Source organism: Mustelus asterias, unplaced genomic scaffold (genome assembly GCF_964213995.1).
Source record: "Mustelus asterias unplaced genomic scaffold, sMusAst1.hap1.1 HAP1_SCAFFOLD_1491, whole genome shotgun sequence".
Taxonomy (NCBI): domain Eukaryota; kingdom Metazoa; phylum Chordata; class Chondrichthyes; order Carcharhiniformes; family Triakidae; genus Mustelus; species Mustelus asterias.
The window spans coordinates 46,190-66,523 of NW_027591436.1; the positions used below are offsets into that span (position 1 = coordinate 46,190).

Consider the following 20,334-nt stretch of genomic DNA (forward strand, 5'->3'; position numbering starts at 1 on the left):
TGGAATCTGAAACAAAAACAGAAAGTGCTGGAAAATCTTAGCAGCGTCTGAAGTTACTTTGTGAAGTGATGTCACTGCTGTGGGTCACGGGGTAGCGCCCACTCTAGAGACTTGGGCTGGAATTATACCGGCACGCCCCAGAATCGGGGCGGGCGAGGCTCGCGGAGCAGCGTCCTCCGTTGGCCTCGGGCACGGTCTTCCGAGCTCGAGCGGGCGAGGTGGTAAAATTCCGGCAATGAGCTCCAAATCCAAGTCGACAACCCCAGTGCAGGGCTGAGGGAGTGCTACACTGTCAGAGGCGCCATCTTTCACCTGAGATATTTCCAGTCTCGCCCGAACGAGGCCATTAAATCCCGCCCTATACTTCATAAAGCGGTGAATGGACTGTGCTGTGACTTGGGGCATCCGAAGGACATGAAAGACACCCACAGAAATGCAAGTCTTTCACCCTACTCAATACCCGAAGCAGAAACTCTTCAGCTTGTGTCTCTCTTTGTGATCTTGCCCATCTGTTTAAGTGAAACTCGTTGTAGGGTTTGTCACATCTGGAATCGGCCACGTTTAGCAGAGAGCTAGCTGACTGGAGTCATATCATATTCAGTTAGATACCCCTGAAAGGCTCAAGGAGTAGTCTGGCTGGACCATTTCGGGCAACTCGTATCTGACAGGCTGAGAGAAGGTGTCAATCAGAGACCCAGGGCAATGCTCTGGGGACCCGGGTTCGAATCCCACCATGGTAGATGGTGAAATCTCAATTCAATAAAAAATCTGGGGTTAAAAGTTCGATGGGGACTGTGAAACCAGTTGCAAAAACCCATCTGGTTCACTGATGCCCCTTTAGGGAAGGAAATCTGCCGTCCTTACCCGGTCTGGCCTACATGGGACTCCAGAGCCACAGCAATGTGGTTGACTCTTAACTGCCCTCTGAAATGGCCACACGAGAAATAGAGATGGGCAACAAATGCTGGCCCAGCCCAGGAACACCCTCATCGCATGATATAATTTTGTTTGAAATCGCACCGACTGACTGGGTTAACAGCTCAGGATTTGCTGGCTAAGGCCCGGGTCACTGATGGGAATTTACCAGGTTCCAGCGGTGAAATGGAGACACTTCACGGAGGTATGGAAGCAGAATTTAAATGATTGGATCTACTGAAAATGAGTGTCACAGCGGCGAGGACAGGGAGGGTGGGATTAAAAATATCTGATCACCTCGGGGGGAAAACTCGATTGGACATCTCAAACTGTTAGCAGCCTCGGCGAATGTTGGAGGGAAGTTGTGATGGCTTGAGGCCATGTCCTACCTCAGGCTACCCCAGCCCAGGTACTGTCCCAGCCCAGGTAGTGTCCAGGTACTGTCCAGGTAGTGTCCCAGCCCAGGTATTGTCCCAGCCCAGGTACTGTCCCAGCCCAGGTACTGTCCCAGCCCAGGTATTGTCCCAGCCCAGGTACTGTCCCAGCCCAGGTACTGTCCCAGCCCAGGTAGTGTCCCAGCCCAGGTAGTGTCCCAGCCCAGGTAGTGTCCCAGCCCAGGTAGTGTCCCAGCCCAGGTATTGTCCAAGCCCAGGTATTGTCCCAGCCCAGGTACTGTCCCAGCCCAGGTACTGTCCCAGCCCAGGTACTGTCCCAGCCCAGGTATTGTCCCAGCCCAGGTATTGTCCCAGCCCAGGTACTGTCCCAGCCCAGGTACTGTCCCAGCCCAGGTACTGTCCCAGCCCAGGTACTGTCCCAGCCCAGGTACTGTCCCAGCCCAGGTATTGTCCCAGCCCAGGTACTGTTCCAGCCCAGGTATTGTCCCAGCCCAGGTACTGTCCCAGCCCAGGTACTGTCCCAGCCCAGATATTGTCCCAGCCCAGGTACTGTCCCAGCCCAGGTATTGTCCCAGCCCAGGTATTGTCCCAGCCCAGGTATTGTCCCAGCCCAGGTATTGTCCCAGCCCAGGTATTGTCCCAGCCCAGGTATTGTCCCAGCCCAGGTATTGTCCCAGCCCAGGTACTGTTCCAGCTCAGGTATTGTCCCAGCCCAAGTACTGTCCCAGCCCAGGTATTGTCCCTGCCCAGGTACAGTCCCAGCCCAGGTATTGTCCCAGCCCAGGTATTGTCCCAGCCCAGGTATTGTCCCAGCCCAGGTATTGTCCCAGCCCAGGTACTGTTCCAGCCCAGGTACTGTCCCAGCCAACAGCACAGAATCAGAGAATTCCTACTGTGCAGAAGGAAGCCATTCGGCCCATCGAATCTGCACTGACTCTCCAACAGAGCATCTTACCCGGCCCATCTCCCTGCCCTATCCCCGTTACCCCACATATTTACCCCACTAATTCCCTTAACCGACACATCTTTGGACACTAAGGGGCAATTTAGCATGGCCAATCCCCTAACCTGCACATCTTTGGACACTAAGGGCAATTTAGCACGGCCAATCCACCTAACCCACACATCTTTGGACACTAAGGGGCAATTTAGCATGGCCAATCCATCTAACCTGCACATCTTTGGACACTAAGGGCAATTTAGCATGGCCAATCCACCTAACCTGCACATCTTTGGACACTAAGGGGCAATTTAGCATGGCCAATCCACCTAACCTGCACATCTTTGGACACTAAGGGGCAATTTAGCACGGCCAATCTACCTAACCAACACATCTTTGTCCTTACCCGGTCTGGACTACATATGACTCCAAAGCCACAGCAATGTGGTTGACTCTCAGCTGCCCACCAGGGCAACTGGGGATGAGCTGGCCAGCCAGCAACACCCGTATCCCACGAATGATTAATAAAACTAAGGAGCAATTTAGCACGGCCAATCCATCTAACCAGTGCATCTTTGGACTGTGGGAGGAAACCGGAGCACCCGGAGGAAACCCACGCAGACACGGGGAGATCATGCAGACTCCACACAGACAACCACCCGAGGCCGGAATCGAACCCGGGTCTCTGGCGCCGTGAGGCAGCAGTGCTAACCACCGTGCCGTCACATAGCCCTACATCTGAAGCAGAACCTGGGCGGTTTATTCCTCCCTGCGGGTTGTTAAGTGGGTCAGATCCCACTGATAAATATCTTGATCCTCAAGAACCATCTGACTGCAATGGTTAGGGATCTTGAGTCTTCTGGGCCTTTGGAATTTTCGCTTGCCACGGTGTCTTAGAGATTAAATAGACACCCAGAGAAATCTGGAGGGTTGGGGGGTGGGGGGGGGTGGTGGTGCGGGAGGGTGCGAGATGAGGGGGATGAAGATTGGCAACGCCACTACACCAGGAGCTGGCCTATTGGAGAAGGTGAAGCAGATATATGCCATGCACTGTGGAGGGATCAGAGGGATGAGCTTTCTCCTTGGACATCACTGTGGGCTGGATTTACAGAAACTGACCCTCTTGACCAGAGGGTAACTCAGACGTATCCGGGGCAAGAGAGGTGTTGTTGTGTGCCCATCGCTCTCACATCCTGGCAAACTCTAGTTCAGCTGTTTAGATCAGTATTGACTAAATCCTGACATTCGCCATCCATACAGAAACTGGCAGTGATGTCCTGTAGGGAGGGAATCAATTATCTGCAACTGTTCCTTAAAGATTCATTGTGTTCCTTCCCCAGAATTGGGTGATTAATCAGAAGAGCAATTTAAATCGCAATAGGGCTGAGAAATTGTGGTGTTTTATCACAAAGACACTTCATAGATAATCATGAACTCTGAAAGTGCAGTGTGGAGATAAATGTAAAATCAGAACAGAACGTGACAACAATTAACCTCGATGTTTCTGAATAAATACAATTTCTCATCTGGTCAGTATCAGTGTGGACCCAGAAGGAGCACTTTGCAAAACTTACAGTGAATCCAGAGGTGAAAGTGGGTAAGCTACAAATACATGAAGCGGCTGGAACTTAGAAAGAGCAAGCATTGATTCACCAGCCTCGATACTGGACTCTCACTAGCCCCGATAGACTCTCACTGGCCCCGATAGATTCTCACTGGCTACGATAGACTCTCACTGGCTCTGATAGCCTCTCACTGGCCCCAATAGACTCTCACTGGCCCCGATAGACTCTCACTGGCCCCGATAGATTCTCACTGGCTACGATAGACTCTCACTGGCTCTGATAGCCTCTCACTGGCTCTGATAGCCTCTCACTGGCCCCGATAGACTCTCACTGGCCCCGATAGACTCTCACTGGCTCTGATAGCCTCTCACTGGCCCCGATAGACTCTCACTGGCCCCGATAGACTCTCACTGGCTCTGATAGACTCTCACTGGCTTCAATAGACTCTCACTGGCTCTGACAGACTCTCACTGACTCTGATAGACTCTCACTGGCTTCGATAGACTCTCACTGGCTCTGATAGACTCTCACTTTAGGGCGGCACGGTACCACGGTGGTTAGCACTGCTGCTTCACAGCTCCAGGGTCCCGGGTTCGATTCCTGGCTCGGGTCACTGTCTGTGTGGAGTTTGCACATTCTCCTCGTGTCTGCGTGGGTTTCCTCCGGGCGCTCCGGTTTCCTCCCACAGTCCAAAGATGTGCGGGTTAGGTTGATTGGCCAGGTTAGAAATTGTCCCTTAGAGTCCTGGGATGAGTAGGTTAGAGGGATTAGCGGGTAAAATATGTGGGGGTAGGGCCTGGGTGGGATGGTGGTCGGTGCAGACTCGATGGGCCGAATGGCCTCCTTCTGCACTGTAGGGTTTCTATGTTTCTATGATAGACTCTCACTGGCTCTGATAGACTCTCACTGGCTCTGATAGACTCTCACTGGCTCTGATAGACTCTCACTGGCTCTGATAGACTCTCACTGGCTCTGATAGACTCTCACTGGCTCTGATAGACTTTCACTGGCTCTGATAGACTCTCACTGGCTCTGATAGACTCTCACTGGCTCTGATAGACTCTCACTGGCTCTGATAGACTCTCACTGGCTTCGATAGACTCTCACTGGCTTCGATAGACTCTCACTTTCTCAGATAGACTCTCACTGGCTTCGATAGACTCTCACTGGCTCTGATAGACTCTCACTGGCTCTGATAGACTCTCACTGGCTCTGATAGACTCTCACTGGCTCTGATAGACTCTCACTGGCTCTGATAGACTCTCACTGGCTCAGATAGACTCTCACTGGCTCTGATAGACTCTCACTGGCTCAGATAGACTCTCACTGGCTTCGATAGACTCTCACTGGCTCTGATAGACTCTCACTGGCTTCGATAGACTCTCACTGGCTCTGATAGACTCTCACTGGCTCTGATAGACCCTCACTGGCACTGATAGACTCTCACTGGCTCTGTTAGACTCTCACTGGCGCTGATGGCCTATCCGTGCTCTGTTCAATTGGATGATTCTATTCGTTTGCTGATTCTGACCAACTCATTCTGTCCCTCACAATGTTTCCCTCTCTATTTCCCTCCTTCTCGCTCTTTCCCCATTCTTCTCTTTGCTGGTGTCCCTCGCAGCTGTTTTCTCTCGTTCCCTCGCTCCTTGCTGCCACACACTCATTTTATCTTCCGTTCTCCCCTCCCATTCCTACCTTCCACTCGGTTTCTTTCACACTCCGCATTCCCTCATTCTCTTTAATTTCCACATCTCTCCATCTCTCCCCTCTGAAGACTTTGTGTTATTTCCCCCCCCCCATGATTTAAAAAGGAACCCGGTCGTTTCACATCAGCATTTCATGTGGATTTGTGCTTTGTGTTCTGCTCTGCATCTCTGGTGAACATTTCTTTGTGCCGTTTCGCTTTGTTTTTGAGTTATGCAATTGTACAATTTCTTTTATTCCCTGTTAAATATGCATCTGATTTCCTTTTGTGGTGACTCACGTGTCTTTGTATGTTCCCCGTTTTCTGCATGTGTAAATATTGTCAATAAAGCAAATGCCTTTCCACCCTCAGGGTAGCCTGTACACCCTCATCCTCGGTTCAATCTTTCCATCTCAGTAATGTTTCAGTCTGGTCCAGGCAGGTCTGTCACTGCGTTACACAATATCAGACAGAGATGCAGTTACACTATGGGCGATGAGAGTGAGGGGGCGTCGTAACTCGTCAGAGCGAGAGAGAGGCATCCTTCTCCAGGATGGTCATTCCTGACCACCGGATCTCTGCCAGAGTCTATACGCAGGATCGAACTTATTCCCTCTCCCCACAATGGTCGAGTAGCCCCACACGATGGGCGGCACGGTGGCACAGTGGTCGGCACTGCTGCCTCACAGCGCCAGGGACCCGGGTTCAATTCCGGCCTCGGGTCACTGTCTGTGCGGAGTTTGCACATTCTCCCCGTGTCTGCGTGGGTTTCCTCCGGGTGCTCCGGTTTCCTCCCACAGTACAAAGATGTGGAGGTTAGGTGGATTGGCCATGCTAAATTGCCCCTATTGTCGGGGGATTAGCAGGGTAAATATGTGGGGTTACGGGGCTAGGGCCTGAGTGGGATTGGTGCAGATGCGATGGGCCAAATGGCCTCCTTCTGTACTGTAGATTCAATGATTAAGTTGCCTCAGGGTAGCACGCTCTCTGAGAGAGACGGTTGTGGCTTTACTTCCCCACTCCAGCGATTTGAGCTCATTAACTCAGCTGACACTCGCAGTGCTTTACCGAAGGAGTGCCACACTGTCAGCAGAGCCGTCTGTTGGGTGAAATATCCACCTGATCCCATGGCTCTGACTTCAGAGAGGGGCAGGGGAGTTCTCCCCAGCGTTCTGGGTCAACATAGTCATTCTTCAAGCAGCACCACTGAAACAGGCGATCCAGTCATCATCACTTGTGGGATCTTGCTGTGCACACATTGGCTGCTGTGTCTCCTACAAGCATTTCATTGGCTGCGAGGTGCGTTGGAATTTCCTGGGGACGTACATCTCTCCTGCTGCATGCCAAACCGGTCCGCTGCAGGTTCATGCGATCAGCTCAGAGGCCATTCAGCCCATCATGTCAGCCCTGGCCCCAAAGAAAGCCACCCAGGCGAATCCCGAATTCCAGCTGTTGGTTTAAAGCCTTTGGAGGTTACAGCAGTTCCAGTACAAATCCAGGTGTTTTTTCAAAATACAATGGAGGTTTCTGCCATCACTGTCTCAGGATATCATTAAACTAGACAGAGTGCAGAAAAGATTTACAAGGATGCTACCGGGACTTGGTGGTTTGAGTTATAAGGAGAGGCTGAATAGACTGGGACTTTTTTCTCTGGAGCGTAGGAGGCTGAGGGGTGATCTTATAGAGGTCTATAAAATAATGAGGGGCACAGATCAGCTAGATAGTCGATATCTTTTCCCAAAGGTAGGAGAGTCTAAAACTAGAGGCCATAGGTTTAAGGTGAGAGGGGAGAGATACAAAAGGGTCCAGAGGGGCAATTTTTTCACACAGAGTGGTGAGTGTCTGGAACGAGCTGCCAGAGGTAGTAGTAGAGGCGGGTACAATTTTGTCTTTTAAAAAGCACTTAGACAGTTACATGGGTACGATGGGTATAGAGGGATATGGGCCAAATGCGGGCAATTGGGACTAGCTTAGGATTTTAAAAAAAGGGGCGGCATGGACAAGTTGGGCTGAAGGGCCTGTTTCCATGCGGTAAACCTCTTTAAGAAGTTTAACAACACCAGGTTAAAGTCCAACAGGTTTATTTGGTAGCAAAAGCCACACAAGCTTTCGAGGCTCTGAGCCCCTTCTTCAGGTGAGTGGGAATTCTGTTCACAAACAGAACTTATAAGACACAGACTCAATTTACATGAATAATGGTTGGAATGCGAATACTTACAACTAATCCAGTCTTTAAGAAACAAAACAATGGGAGTGGAGAGAGCATCAAGACAGGCTAAAAAGATGTGTATTGTCTCCAGACAAGACAGCCAGTGAAACTCTGCAGGTCCACGCAACTGTGGGAGTTACAAATAGTGTGACATAAATTCTGATTCTAGGATCGCATGATAAAGACTCAGGAGGAAAAAAGCAGAAATATTTATGTGAAATAGTGTGACATAAACCCAATATCCCGGTTGAGGCCGTCCTTGTGTGTGCGGAACCTGGCTATCAGTTTCTGCTCAGCGACTCTGCGCTGTCGTGTGTCGCGAAGGCCGCCTTGGAGAACGCTTACCCGAATATCAGAGGCCGAATGCCCGTGACCGCTGAAGTGCTCCCCAACAGGAAGAGAACAGTCTTGCCTGGTGATTGTCGAGCGGTGTTCATTCATCCGTTGTCGCAGCGTCTGCATAGTTTCCCCAATGTACCATGCCTCGGGACATCCTTTCTTGCAGCGTATCAGGTAGACAACGTTGGCCGAGTTGCAAGAGTATGTACCGTGTACCTGGTTCCGCACACACAAGGACGGCCTCAACCGGGATATTGGGTTTATGTCACACTATTTCACATAAATATTTCTGCTTTTTTCCTCCTGAGTCTTTATCATGCGATCCTAGAATCAGAATTTATGTCACACTATTTGTAACTCCCACAGTTGCGTGGACCTGCAGAGTTTCACTGGCTGTCTTGTCTGGAGACAATACACATCTTTTTAGCCTGTCTTGATGCTCTCTCCACTCCCATTGTTTTGTTTCTTAAAGACTGGATTAGTTGTAAGTATTCGCATTCCAACCATTATTCATGTAAATTGAGTCTGTGTCTTATAAGTTCTGTTTGTGAACAGAATTCCCACTCACCTGAAGAAGGGGCTCAGAGCCTCGAAAGCTTGTGTGGCTTTTGCTACCAAATAAACCTGTTGGACTTTAACCTGGTGTTGTTAAACTTCTTACTGTGTTTACCCCAGTCCAACGCCGGCATCTCCACATCATGTAAACCTCTTTGACACTGTTAGGAATCGGATTACAGAACAGACCGCGGTGTCCTCTGAGTGTAAAAGATTCTCCCTGTCTCATCCTTTTATTAATTACTTTGAATCTATTCCCCCCCCCCCCCCCCCCCCCCCCACCGCCCCTCCCCGCTTCTCTCTGCTAATCAGGGAGTTCTTACCCACTCCATCCAGGCACCTCGCAATGTTGTACACCTTAATTAAATCTCCCCGCGGCCTCCTCCTCTTTTCCAAGGAACACAATCTTAAATCATCACTGGAATTCTGCAGTAAATTCTGGGAAACCTCCACCGGACTTCCTCCAGTGCGATTACATCCTTCCTGTCATGCAGCAACCAACTGTACACAGTGATTGTGGCCTAACTAGGGTTCGCAATGGGTCGCGCATAACCTCCCTGCCCCAGGCCTCTGCCGACAGTGTCTCCCGAATTCCTGATTAGAGGAGGGGAGGGAGACCCACTGCAGACCCACTGGACACGAGGCGCCCCTCTTTGAGGTCGTTGGAAAATTTGTCAGGACCAGATAGTGAACAGAGGAATATAACTCGGAGCGAGACCTGAGGGGAGGGTGCAGGGCGAGGGGAGAACGGGGAGGTGAATAGTGAGGTGAATCATAGAAAACTACAGGACAGAAGGAGGCCATTCAGCCCATCGAGTCTGTACCGACCACAATCCCACCCAGGCCCTATTCCCGTAACCCCACACACTTACCCTGCTAATCCCCCTGACATAAGGGTCAAGTTAGTATGAGAAATCAACCGAACCCGCACATCTTTGGATGTAAGACCAGGTCAAGTTTAACCCTGGGCCTATTTTATGTGCCGTTAGGGAGGGCGAGGAGCACGCGGGGGGGGGGGGGGGGGGGGAGAGGTTGGACCTCAAATGGCAGACACAATCCTCTGGCCAAGTGGTCAGTTGCGAGGGCAGGTCCCTCGCTGAGGGAATTGGGGGGAGGCTGGAGGGTGAAGAAGGATGTGTAAAACTCTCTCGCAGAGTCTGGGGGCTCACTTTGAACTGCCTCACCTGATCAAGAGTTAAAAAGAGTAGTCAGGGACTCCTCTCCGCGGAGGCACCGGATCCTGCCCTGGGTAGGTAAAGGACCTTCCCCCATTAACGGCCCTAACCTTTCACCACTTTCTGGAAAGGGCAACTTAAAATGGATGCCCAGTTGGGCATTGGGACTTCAGTCACTCAGCTGGTGCTCTATGCCCTCTGTGCCAGTCAGGCAGTTCACATGTCGAGACCATTTCTTAAAATAATTCACCGATGGGATCTGGGCGTCGGTGGCCAGCCCCAGCATTTATTGCCCATTCCTCATTGCCCCTTGAGAAGATGGTGGTGTGCCACATTTCCCAGTCAGGATGGTGAGTGGCTCGGGGGGGAACTTGCAGGTGGGGGTGTTCCCAGGTATCTGCTGCCCTTGTCCTTCTAGATGGAAGTGGTGGTGGGTTTGGAAGGTGCTGCCTAAGGAGCCTCGGTGAGTCACTGCAGTGCATCTTGTAGATGGGACACACGCTGCTACTGAGCGTGGGCGGTGGAGGGAGTGGGTGTTTGTGGATGGGGGGCCAATCAAGCGGGGCTGCTTTGTCCTGGATGGTGTCGAGCTTCTTGAGTGTTGTTGGAGCTGCACCCATCCAGGCAAGTGGGGAGTATTCCATCACACTCCTGACTTGTGCCTTGTAGATGGTGAACAGGCTTTGGGGAGTCAGGAGGTGAGTTACTCCCCGCAGGATTCCCAGCCTCTGACCTGCTCTGGTAGCCACAGTACTGATATGGCTGGGTTCAGTTCACTTTCTGCTCAATAGTAACCCCCAGGATGTTGATAGTGGGCGATACAGCATGATAATGCCCTTGAAGGTCAAGGGGCGATGACAGAAATTACCCAAGACATCATCCAGCATATCTTCTCTGGGAGCAAGTCCTGTGAGTTTGGGTAAGGGACAAAGTGGAATCTGCCATGCAGCTGCTGTTCAGTGAGGTCTTTGGCACCTGTGCCCAGTGGGTGGCACTGCCTCACCTTTGGGTGCAGAGACCTGAGCATCTAATCTAGCTTGGCATTGCCAGTGGAGTACTGAGGGAGTGCCGCACTGTCAGAGGGTCAGTGCTGAGGGAGTGTCGCACTGTCAGAGGGTCAGTGCTGAGGGAGTGTCGCACTGTCAGAGGGTCAGTGCTGAGGGAGTGCCGCACTGTCAGAGGGTCAGTGCTGAGGGAGTGCCGCACTGTCGGAGGGTCAGTGCTGAGGGAGTGCCGCACTGTCAGAGGGTCAGTGCTGAGGGAGTGTCGCACTGTCAGAGGGTCAGTGCTGAGGGAGTGTCGCACTGTCAGAGGGTCAGTGCTGAGGGAGTGCCGCACTGTCGGAGGGTCAGTGTTGAGGGAGTGCCGCACTGTCAGAGGGTCAGTGCTGAGGGAGTGCTGCACTGTCAGAGGGTCAGTGCTGAGGGAGTGCCGCACTGTCAGAGGGTCAGTGCTAAGGGAGCGCCGCACTGTCAGAGGGTCAGTGCTGAGGGAGTGCCGCACTGTCAGAGGGTCAGTGCTGAGGGAGTGCTGCATTGTCAGAGGGTCAGTGTTGAGGGAGTGCCGCACTGTCAGAGGGTCAGTGCTGAGGGAGTGCCGCACTGTCAGTGGGTCAGTGCTGAGGGAGTGCCGCACTGTCAGAGGGTCAGTGCTGAGGGAGTGCCGCACTGTCAGAGGGTCAGTACTGAGGGAGTGCCGCACTGTCAGAGGGCCAGTACTGAGGGAGTGCCGCACTGTCAGAGGGTCAGTGCTGAGGGACTGCCGCACTGTCAGAGGGTCAGTGCTGAGGGAGTGCCGCACTGTCAGAGGGTCAGTACTGAGGGAGTGCCGCACTGTCAGAGGGTCAGTGCTGAGGGAGTGCCGCACTGTCAGTGGGTCAGTGCTGAGGGAGTGCCGCACTGTCAGAGGGTCAGTGCTGAGGGAGTGCCGCACTGTCAGAGGGTCAGTACTGAGGGAGTGCCGCACTGTCAGAGGGCCAGTACTGAGGGAGTGCCGCACTGTCAGAGGGTCAGTGCTGAGGGACTGCCGCACTGTCAGAGGGTCAGTGCTGAGGGAGTGCCGCACTGTCAGAGGGTCAGTACTGAGGGAGTGCCGCACTGTCAGTGGGTCAGTGCTGAGGGAGTGCCGCACTCTCAGAGGGTCAGTGCTGAGGGAGTGCCGCACTGTCAGAGGGTCAGTACTGAGGGAGTGCCGCACTGTCAGAGGGTCAGTACTGAGGGAGTGCCGCACTGTCAGAGGGTCAGTGCTGAGGGAGTGCCGCACTGTCAGAGGGTCAGTGCTGAGGGAGTGCCGCACTGTCAGAGGGTCAGTACTGAGGGAGTGCCGCACTGTCAGAGGGTCAGTGCTGAGGGAGTGCCGCACTCTCAGAGGGTCAGTGCTGAGGGAGTGCCGCACTGTCAGAGGGTCAGTACTGAGGGAGTGCCGCACTGTCAGAGGGTCAGTACTGAGGGAGTGCCGCACTGTCAGAGGGTCAGTGCTGAGGGAGTGCCGCACTGTCAGAGGGTCAGTGCTGAGGGAGTGCTGCACTGTCAGAGGGTCAGTGCTGAGGGAGTGCCGCACTGTCAGAGGGTCAGTGCTGAGGGAGTGCCGCACTGTCAGAGGGTCAGTGCTGAGGGAGTGCCGCACTGTCAGAGGGTCAGTGCTGAGGGAGTGCCGCACTGTCAGAGGGTCAGTGCTGAGGGAGTGCTGCACTGTCAGAGGGTCAGTGCTGAGGGAGTGCCGCACTGTCAGAGGGTCAGTGCTGAGGGAGTGCCGCACTGTCAGAGGGTCAGTGCTGAGGGAGTGCCGCACTGTCAGAGGGTCAGTACTGAGGGAGTGCCGCACTGTCAGAGGGGATGTTAATCTGGATCTCCAGATCTGGATTTTCCAGATCCTGGAAATAAATCCCCCGGTGACTATTTGTGTCCTCTGTGTTCTGAGCAAAATGACAGAACAGATTATCTGGTGATTATCACCTTGCTGTGTGTGGGATTGTGTTTGTGAACATTTCGCTGCTGTGGTCCCTCCATCCCATCAGGAATTCCCTCGCTATCTAAACCGCCTGATTAGATTCCAAACTGTACCTCATTCCCGTGCATCCATTATTCGATAAACTCCCCGAACCCTCGGTGAGATGATTCTGGGGAGTGGGACTCAACCCCTCGGACTGAGGGATGGGAATGTCGCTGAGGGCTGATTGGCACCAGTATTGGTGCGGGTGAGGTGGTGGCAGAGCGGCTGGTGAATACGGTAAACCGGAACCCCCCCTCCGGCTCACCTTCTCTTCCTTTCCTCGCAGAAACAATCGATGAGGCTGAAAGGCAGTGGAAGATGGAGTTTCACCGCTGGAGTTCCTACATGATGCACTGGAAGAACCAGTTTGACCATTACAGCAGGCAAGAGCGGTGTGCTGACCTGTGATCCCCTCCACCCTGACCCCCACCTCCCCCCGCCGCCCCCTCCCTCCCCACTGCCCCGCACATCAGTACACGTTAAGGCAGAGAGCGGATTGTGAAATCGACCAGACACCCAGTCTCGTTCCCAGTGACACTGCATGACCACCTCTGACAGTATAACCACCATCTACCGGTGCCGCTCACCTTTCCGAGGCTCGGTCACATGCTTCCGTCATGCCAATCTCCCAACCCCCCCCCTAAACGAATGGAGTCAAATGTTTCAGCACCAAAACCGGTCCATCAATTCCCAGCGGGCTTTCCTCCCCTCCCCCCCCTCCACCCCGTCCCCTCCCCCCCTCCCCTCACCCCCTCCCCCCCCACCCCCTCCCCAATCACCCTCCCTCTCTCCCCTCACCCACCCTCCCACCTCCTCCCCTCCATCTCACCCCCTCCCCAATCACCCTCCTCCCCCTCAACTACCCTCCCACCTCCTCCCCTCCATCTCACCCCCTCCCCAATCACCCTCCTCCCCCTCACCCACCCCTTGCCCTTCATTCCCCTCACCCTCTCCCTCCCCAATCACCCTCCTCCCCCTCATCCACCCCTTGCCCTCCATTCCCCTCACCCTCTCCCTCCCCAATCACCCTCCTCCCCCTCACCCACCCCTTGCCCTCCATTCCCCTCACCCTCTCCCTCCCCAATCACCCTCCTCCCCCTCACCCACCCCTTGCCCTCCATTCCCCTCACCCTCTCCCTCCCCAATCACCCTCCTCCCCCTCACCCCCTCCCGCCCCCTCACCCACCCCTCCCCCCTCGCTGACTCCCTCCCCAATCACCCTCCTCCCCTCTCTCTACCCACCCTCTCCCACAATCGCTCTCTCCCCTCCCCTCATCCACACTCCCCCGTCACCCACCGCTCACCCTCTCACCCCCCCCTCCCCAATCATCATCCCTCCCCCACACCCACCCCCTCCCCTCTCCCCTCACCCACCCCCCCTCCCTAATCACCCTCCTCCTCACCCACCCTCTCCCCTCAACACTCCCTCCCCTCCCCCACCTCCTCAGCCCCCCACACAGCCACCCACCTCCTCCATGCCCTCCCCCTCTTCACCACTTCATCTGCAACATCCTCTCCCCTACCCACCTTCCCCTCACACTCTGTTGATTGACCCGAGGACAATATCCTGGTGGACGTGACCCACAGACGCCCCCCTCTCCATCCCCCCCACGCAGTGCCAGAAGCCGGTGAAAAGGCCCCAGTCAGTCAGTGTGAACCGGAGGCTCAGCCACTGGGGAATGTTGGCCGCTCTGTGTGTTGTAGCTCAGGCCAGTTTCCAGACTGCTGGGGAGTCCATAACAAGGTTGGTTCAGAGAATGCAGGACAGAATCCCAGTCTGCCTCACAGTCAAACAAACAGAGCTACGATTAAGGACATTTTAATGGCCCATATCCTGCACCAGAGGCTCCGAGTGGGACGGCTTCACCCCAGCGCTCTCTCCAGCCCCGTGGTGAGGTTACAGAACCTAGTGAGTGATCAGATCTCACACCGGCATTCCCAACATTCACCGTTTCCCTGGCTGATATGTTAGTTGGCATCCCTGTGAAAGCCGGGCCAATTTACTGTGGCCAATCCACCTAACCTGCCATAACACCCATACCTCTAGCTTAGAAGGTTGTGGGTTCAAGTCTCACTGCAGACTCTTGGACCCATAACCCCGGCTGAGATCCCATGGCAGTCCCGCGGGTGGGCTGCATGGTGGAGGGTACATCCTGAGGATAAGGCATTAAACCGAAGCCCCATCTGCTGTCAGTCAAAGACCCTGTGGCCACAACATTGAAAAAGAGCAGGGGAGTTCTCCCCAGTGTCCTTGCGAATAGTTACACCTCAACTCAGATATCTAAAAACCGATGATCTGGACATTTTAACATTGTCCTTGTGGAAATCAGCTCGATGCAAATTAGGGGATTTTCTTAGGGGCCGCACAGTGGTTAGCACTGCTACCTCACAGCGCCAGGGACCCGGGTTCGATTCCCAGCTTTGGTCACTGACTGTGTGGAGTCTGCATGTTCTCCCCGTGTCTGCGTGGGTTTCCTCCGGGTGCTCCGGTTTCCTCCCACAGTCCAAAAGATGTGATGGTTAGGTTATTGGCCGTGCTAAATTCTCCCTCAGTGTACCTGGAGATTTTCACAGTAACTTCATTGCGGTGGTAATGTACGCCTGCTTGTGACACCGAACGTTACCACAAGTTGGGACATTTGAAAAGGTACCGCATTGGCTGAGGCTTGAAATTTTGAAACGTGCGGTGGAAATGCGATCTACCCCCTGCACCGCCCCCTCCCGCCCCCAGGTCCTGTTGTTGCTTATCTTAAACGAGCTAGCAGGGGTTGCATGAAGGTCCTCTGGGAACAGCCTTCCCCACCCCTCCACCCACCCCTAAGCTGCTTTCGAGTTGGTGAAGAACACATTGAACGAACCTTCCCAAAATCCATTCTCAGGTCATTATAATGGCAGACCCTTTCAGAATGAGGTCGTTGGAACCTCAGTCCTGTTAACAAAACACCATCAGCTCCATCGCAACACCTTGCACCATTTCCTCCGTCACATCAGTGTCAGACTCTTTGCAGATGCCTGCGCCACTTCTGCTCACTAGACTTGTGCAAGGTAACTTGTGGATGAATGCACTATAACCGGCATAGCTGTGGTTTCCATCCAACACCCACCATTTATAACTCTTGAGTTGAAAGCGACTGTTCCTTGAACCTCTCTGTATGAGATACTCTGCTCCAATGATATATATTGTAAAGTTATTTATTTAAGTGTTCTTTGTGTGCTCTCGGCGAGAGGCAGTGTCTGCTACGTTTTGGGGCTTATTTTAACATAGTGACGCTACTGGAATCACAATGTGAAGAATTTAAATGGACCACTCGCGTTAACACATTGGTGTTCTTAATGAAAATCGGCCTGACTCAGAATGGAGGCAGAATCGTATCTCTGTATCCTGGTCCAATGATCCCCTTACCCTACTAAACACAGGAAATACACTTGTCTTGGCTAAAATCGCAGTCACATCACTGCCATCTGAGTCTGGAAGCCGTGACTTCAAACCCCGCTCCAATTCTGAGCCGACATTCGCAGCACGCCACCGAGGGAGTGCCGCGCGGTCGCAAGTGCCATCTTTCGGATGAAGCGTAATTCAGGCAGGATTCTCAGGACCCACTAACCCAACAAGGAATGGGGAGGTTAGCTCAGCCTTCTGCCCAATGTCAAACCCCATCTCACTGCACTGCCTGGGAGCCTGCATGCTGTTTGCAATGATGTGGAGATGCCGGCCTTGGCCTGGGGTAAACACAGTAAGAAGTCCCACAACACCCGTTTGTGCTGTTTTCAAACCAGAGTCGGTGCAAATTTACTGCCACATTTCCAAAGTTTCAATGATTTCAGATGTTCTTGGTTTGACCGAGAGCCATTTTGCTGCGTCATAGAATCATAGAAGCCCTACAGTGCAGAAAGAGGCCATTTGGCCCATCGAGTCTGCACCGACCACAATCCCACCCCAGTCCTACCCCTTATCCCTACATATTTACCCACTAATCCCTCTAATCTACGCATCTCAGGACTCTAAGGGGCAATTTTTAACCTGGCCAATCAACCTAACCCGCACATCTTTGGACTGTGGGAGGAAACCGGAGCACCCGGAGGAAACCCACGCAGACACGAGGAGAATGTGCAAACTCCACACAGACAGTGACCCAAGCCGGGAATCGAACCTGGGTCCCTGGAGCTGTGAAGCAGCAGTGCTAACCACTGTGCTACCATGCCGACATTGAGGATGTGCTGAGGATGCGGAAGTCACTAAATAAATGCAGGTTATTTCTTCAAGATACATGGAGACAAACAGAGTGACAATAAAGGGCAGCACGGTGGCACAGTGATTAGCACTGCTGCCTCACAGCGCCAGGGACCCGGGTTCGATTCCCGCTTGGGTCACTGTCTGTGTGGAGTCTGCACGTTCTCCCCGTGTCTGCGTGGGATTTTCTCCGGGTGCTCCGGTTTCCTCCCACAGTCCGAAAGACGTGCTGGTTAGGGTGCATTGGTCGTACTAAATTCTCCCTCAGTGTTACCCGAACAGGCGCCGGAGTGTGGCGACTAGGGAATTTTCACAGTAACTTCATTGCAGTGTTAACGTAAGCCTTACTTGTGACACTAATAAATCAACTTAAAATATTCTCTGTCACTGTGTCAGCCTGTCAGGTTTGATCGCGTCCCACTTCAATCCATCTGGCTCCAGTAAAACTTGCAGAAAGCAACAACCAACGTGGAGAAGTGACATTTTCAAAGAAGCACGAGAAAGGAGAATATCTCCTGCCGTTACTAACCAGGCCTGGCCTCACAGCGAGAGCTGGGGATTTACAGGCAGCACCCAACCAGTACAGACATTTCCTTCAGAGAGCTGCTAGCTCCCGCAAACTGTGTTATCCACTCCGCAGCAACAGAATATAACCTCCTGGATAATTACAGACCTTCAGTTATAACGCAACCACGCTGTCACCCTGACTGGCACTGGGTATGTGGCAGCAAACCAGAATAAAATTCGGTTAACTATCATCATTCATAAAATTTCAGGCATGTGTCACACTTACTCAAATGTTTGGGTGTTACCAGGAAGGTCAGTATGTACTGCCCATCCCTATTCACCACGAGAGGTGATGGTGATGGGCTTTTGACAGCTGCAGCACCCCCCCCCCCCTCCCCCTCCCCCCGAGAAGCTCTCGCAGGGCTGTCCGGGAATTCCAGGATTTGGTCCCAGTGGAGATGAAGGTGCACCCGACGTACGTCCAAGTCGGGACGGTGCGCACGACTTGAAGGGAAGTCTGGAGATTACGGCACTTCCGTAAACCTGCTGACATTGTCATTGAGATTCACAGGTTTGGGAAGTGTGATTGATGGATTGTGAACTGGGGATGGTAATAGGATTCCAGCAGATACACAGTCTGGTGGAATAGACGCACTCGGCAGATGAGAGTTAACGCAGGAAAGCCACACATTCTGGTAGAAAATGACAGGAAAAGCATTGTAAAGAGGGCGCAGGAACAGGGACCTGGAGGGTCGATGTGCACAAATTATTGACAGATTGAGAAAGCTCTTAGAAACAGAATCCTAGGCTAAAGGCACAGAGCAAGGAAGTCAAGATGAACTGGCCTCACAAGAGCTGAATTGTGTCAAAGTCTGGGTGTGAAAGCTCTCACAAGCACACAGAAAATATTTATTGAGAATGGTTCAAGAGATGGGCCGCACAGTGGTTAGCACTGCTGCCTCACAGCGCCAGGGACCTGGGTTCGATTCCCGGCCTCGGGTCACTGTCTGTGTAGAGTCTGCACGTTCTCCCCGTGTCTGCGTGGGTTTCCTCCGGGTGCTCCGGTTTCCTCACACAGTCCAAAGATGTGCAGGTTAGGTGGATTGGCCGTGCTAAATCGCTCCTTAGTGGCCAAAGATGTTTAGGTTAGGTGGATTGGCCATGATAAATAATCCCTTAGAGTCCAAGGATGTGCAAGTTAGGGAGTTTAGTTAGGGAGTTTAATGTGTGGAGTTACAGGGACAGAGCGGGGGAGTGGACCTGGGTAAGATGCTCTGTCAGAGAGTTGGTGCAGACTCGATGGGCCGAATAGCCTCGTTCCGCACTGCAGGGATTCTATGGATTCTCGAATCTATTCTGTTGCGTGAATATATTAGAGAAGCTGCACGTCTCCTTAAAGAAAAGTTGGAGCGGGGATCTGAAACATTCAAAGTCACGAGATGTTCTGGGCAGAGTAGATAGAGAGAAACTGTCTCATTGGGTGGAGAACCAGACGGCAGAGTGAAGGTGATTAGCAGCGAGGGGATTAGGATCCAACTCGCAGTGTGGTGGAGGCAGCTTCAATCCAGGCTTTCCAAAGAGAACTAAATACACAAGTGGAATAAATTTTGGAGGACGACAGGGAACGAAGGGTGGTACTGGTTACATTGCTTTCGCAAGAACCAGTATGGGTTCAATGGGCCAAATGGCCTCCTCCTGTGCTGTCACCATTCTGATTCCCAGACTGCATCTCTATATTCAATTTACTGACACTGGAATACAGGAGTCCTGTCGGTGAGATTCCAGAGGAGACACTGCCTCTCCAGCACTGAGCTTTTCACAATCAAGGCATTTGTATATGAAGCATGTGAAGTGAATGTATATTGTCCTGATGCTATCAACCTGTGCACTTTTCAATAAATTTATTATATCTATATTAATAAACAGAGGTGACTTTTCTTCATGGACTCCCGCTCGACAGTAGTGACCCACCGGGCTGTGAATCAGGCAACCTGCAACTGGCTGAGTTTGCCCAGAGCAGAAAGTGATGCTTCAGCACCCCCCCCTCCTCCCCCCACTCCAGACCCAAACTCCCTACTCCAGACTCCCCCCCCGCCCCCCCAACACCAACTCCAGGCTCAAGCCCCCCCACTCCAGGCCTGAACGCTCCCCACTCCAGACCCAAACCCCCCCCACTCCAGACTCGAGCCACCCCCCCAGCTCCAGACTCGAGCCCCCTCGCTCCCGACCCGCATCTACATTGATACTGCCAGTGAGGTCAGTGGGAGCTCAGCTCCCACCTCTGTTGGACATGATACAATTGGTCCATCAGTTACGTTGATTATAATGGGACATCGCCGTCTCTTTGCTGTTTCTGTGGCCGTCAGTTTCACCTTCAGTGACTCCCAGTGACAGCCGTCCAGATCTAAAGCTACCTGCGAATTGCTTTGGGACACAAACGCAACACAACCCCATTCTCCATCTCTCCCTCCCCCAACTCCACCCCCAGCAACAACAAACCAAATGTGTGTTCACACCTGAAAACAACCAATCAGGGAAGGCGATGGCCTCGTGGTATTATCGCCAGACTATTAACCCAGAAACTTGGCTAATGTTCTGGGGACCCGGGTTCGAATCCCGCCACGGCAGATGGTGGAATTTGAATTCAATAAAAAAATATCTGGAATTAAGAATCTACTGATGACCCATTGTCGGAAAAACCCATCTGGTTCACTAATGTCCTTCAGGGAAAGAAATCTGCCAACCTTACCTGGTTTGGCCTGCATTTAACTCCAGAACCACAGCAATCATAGAATCCCTACAGTGCAGAAGGCCATTTGGCCCATCGA

At 52.8% G+C, this 20,334-nt stretch overlaps 1 protein-coding gene across 6 annotated transcripts in view; it reads left to right on the forward strand.

The window, feature by feature from the left end:
* Positions 1–19,519, forward strand: part of LOC144488358 (acetylcholinesterase-like) — a 59,501-nt gene extending 39,982 nt beyond the window's left edge. For all 6 annotated transcript variants that reach the window (XM_078206412.1, XM_078206415.1, XM_078206414.1 and 3 more), the window contains exon 4: positions 13,055–19,519. In XM_078206412.1, coding sequence (XP_078062538.1) covers positions 13,055–13,176 — 122 coding nt within the window. In that variant the 3' untranslated portion in view covers positions 13,177–19,519. The remainder of the gene's footprint in view (positions 1–13,054) is intronic.
* Positions 19,520–20,334: the final 815 nt, after the last annotated feature.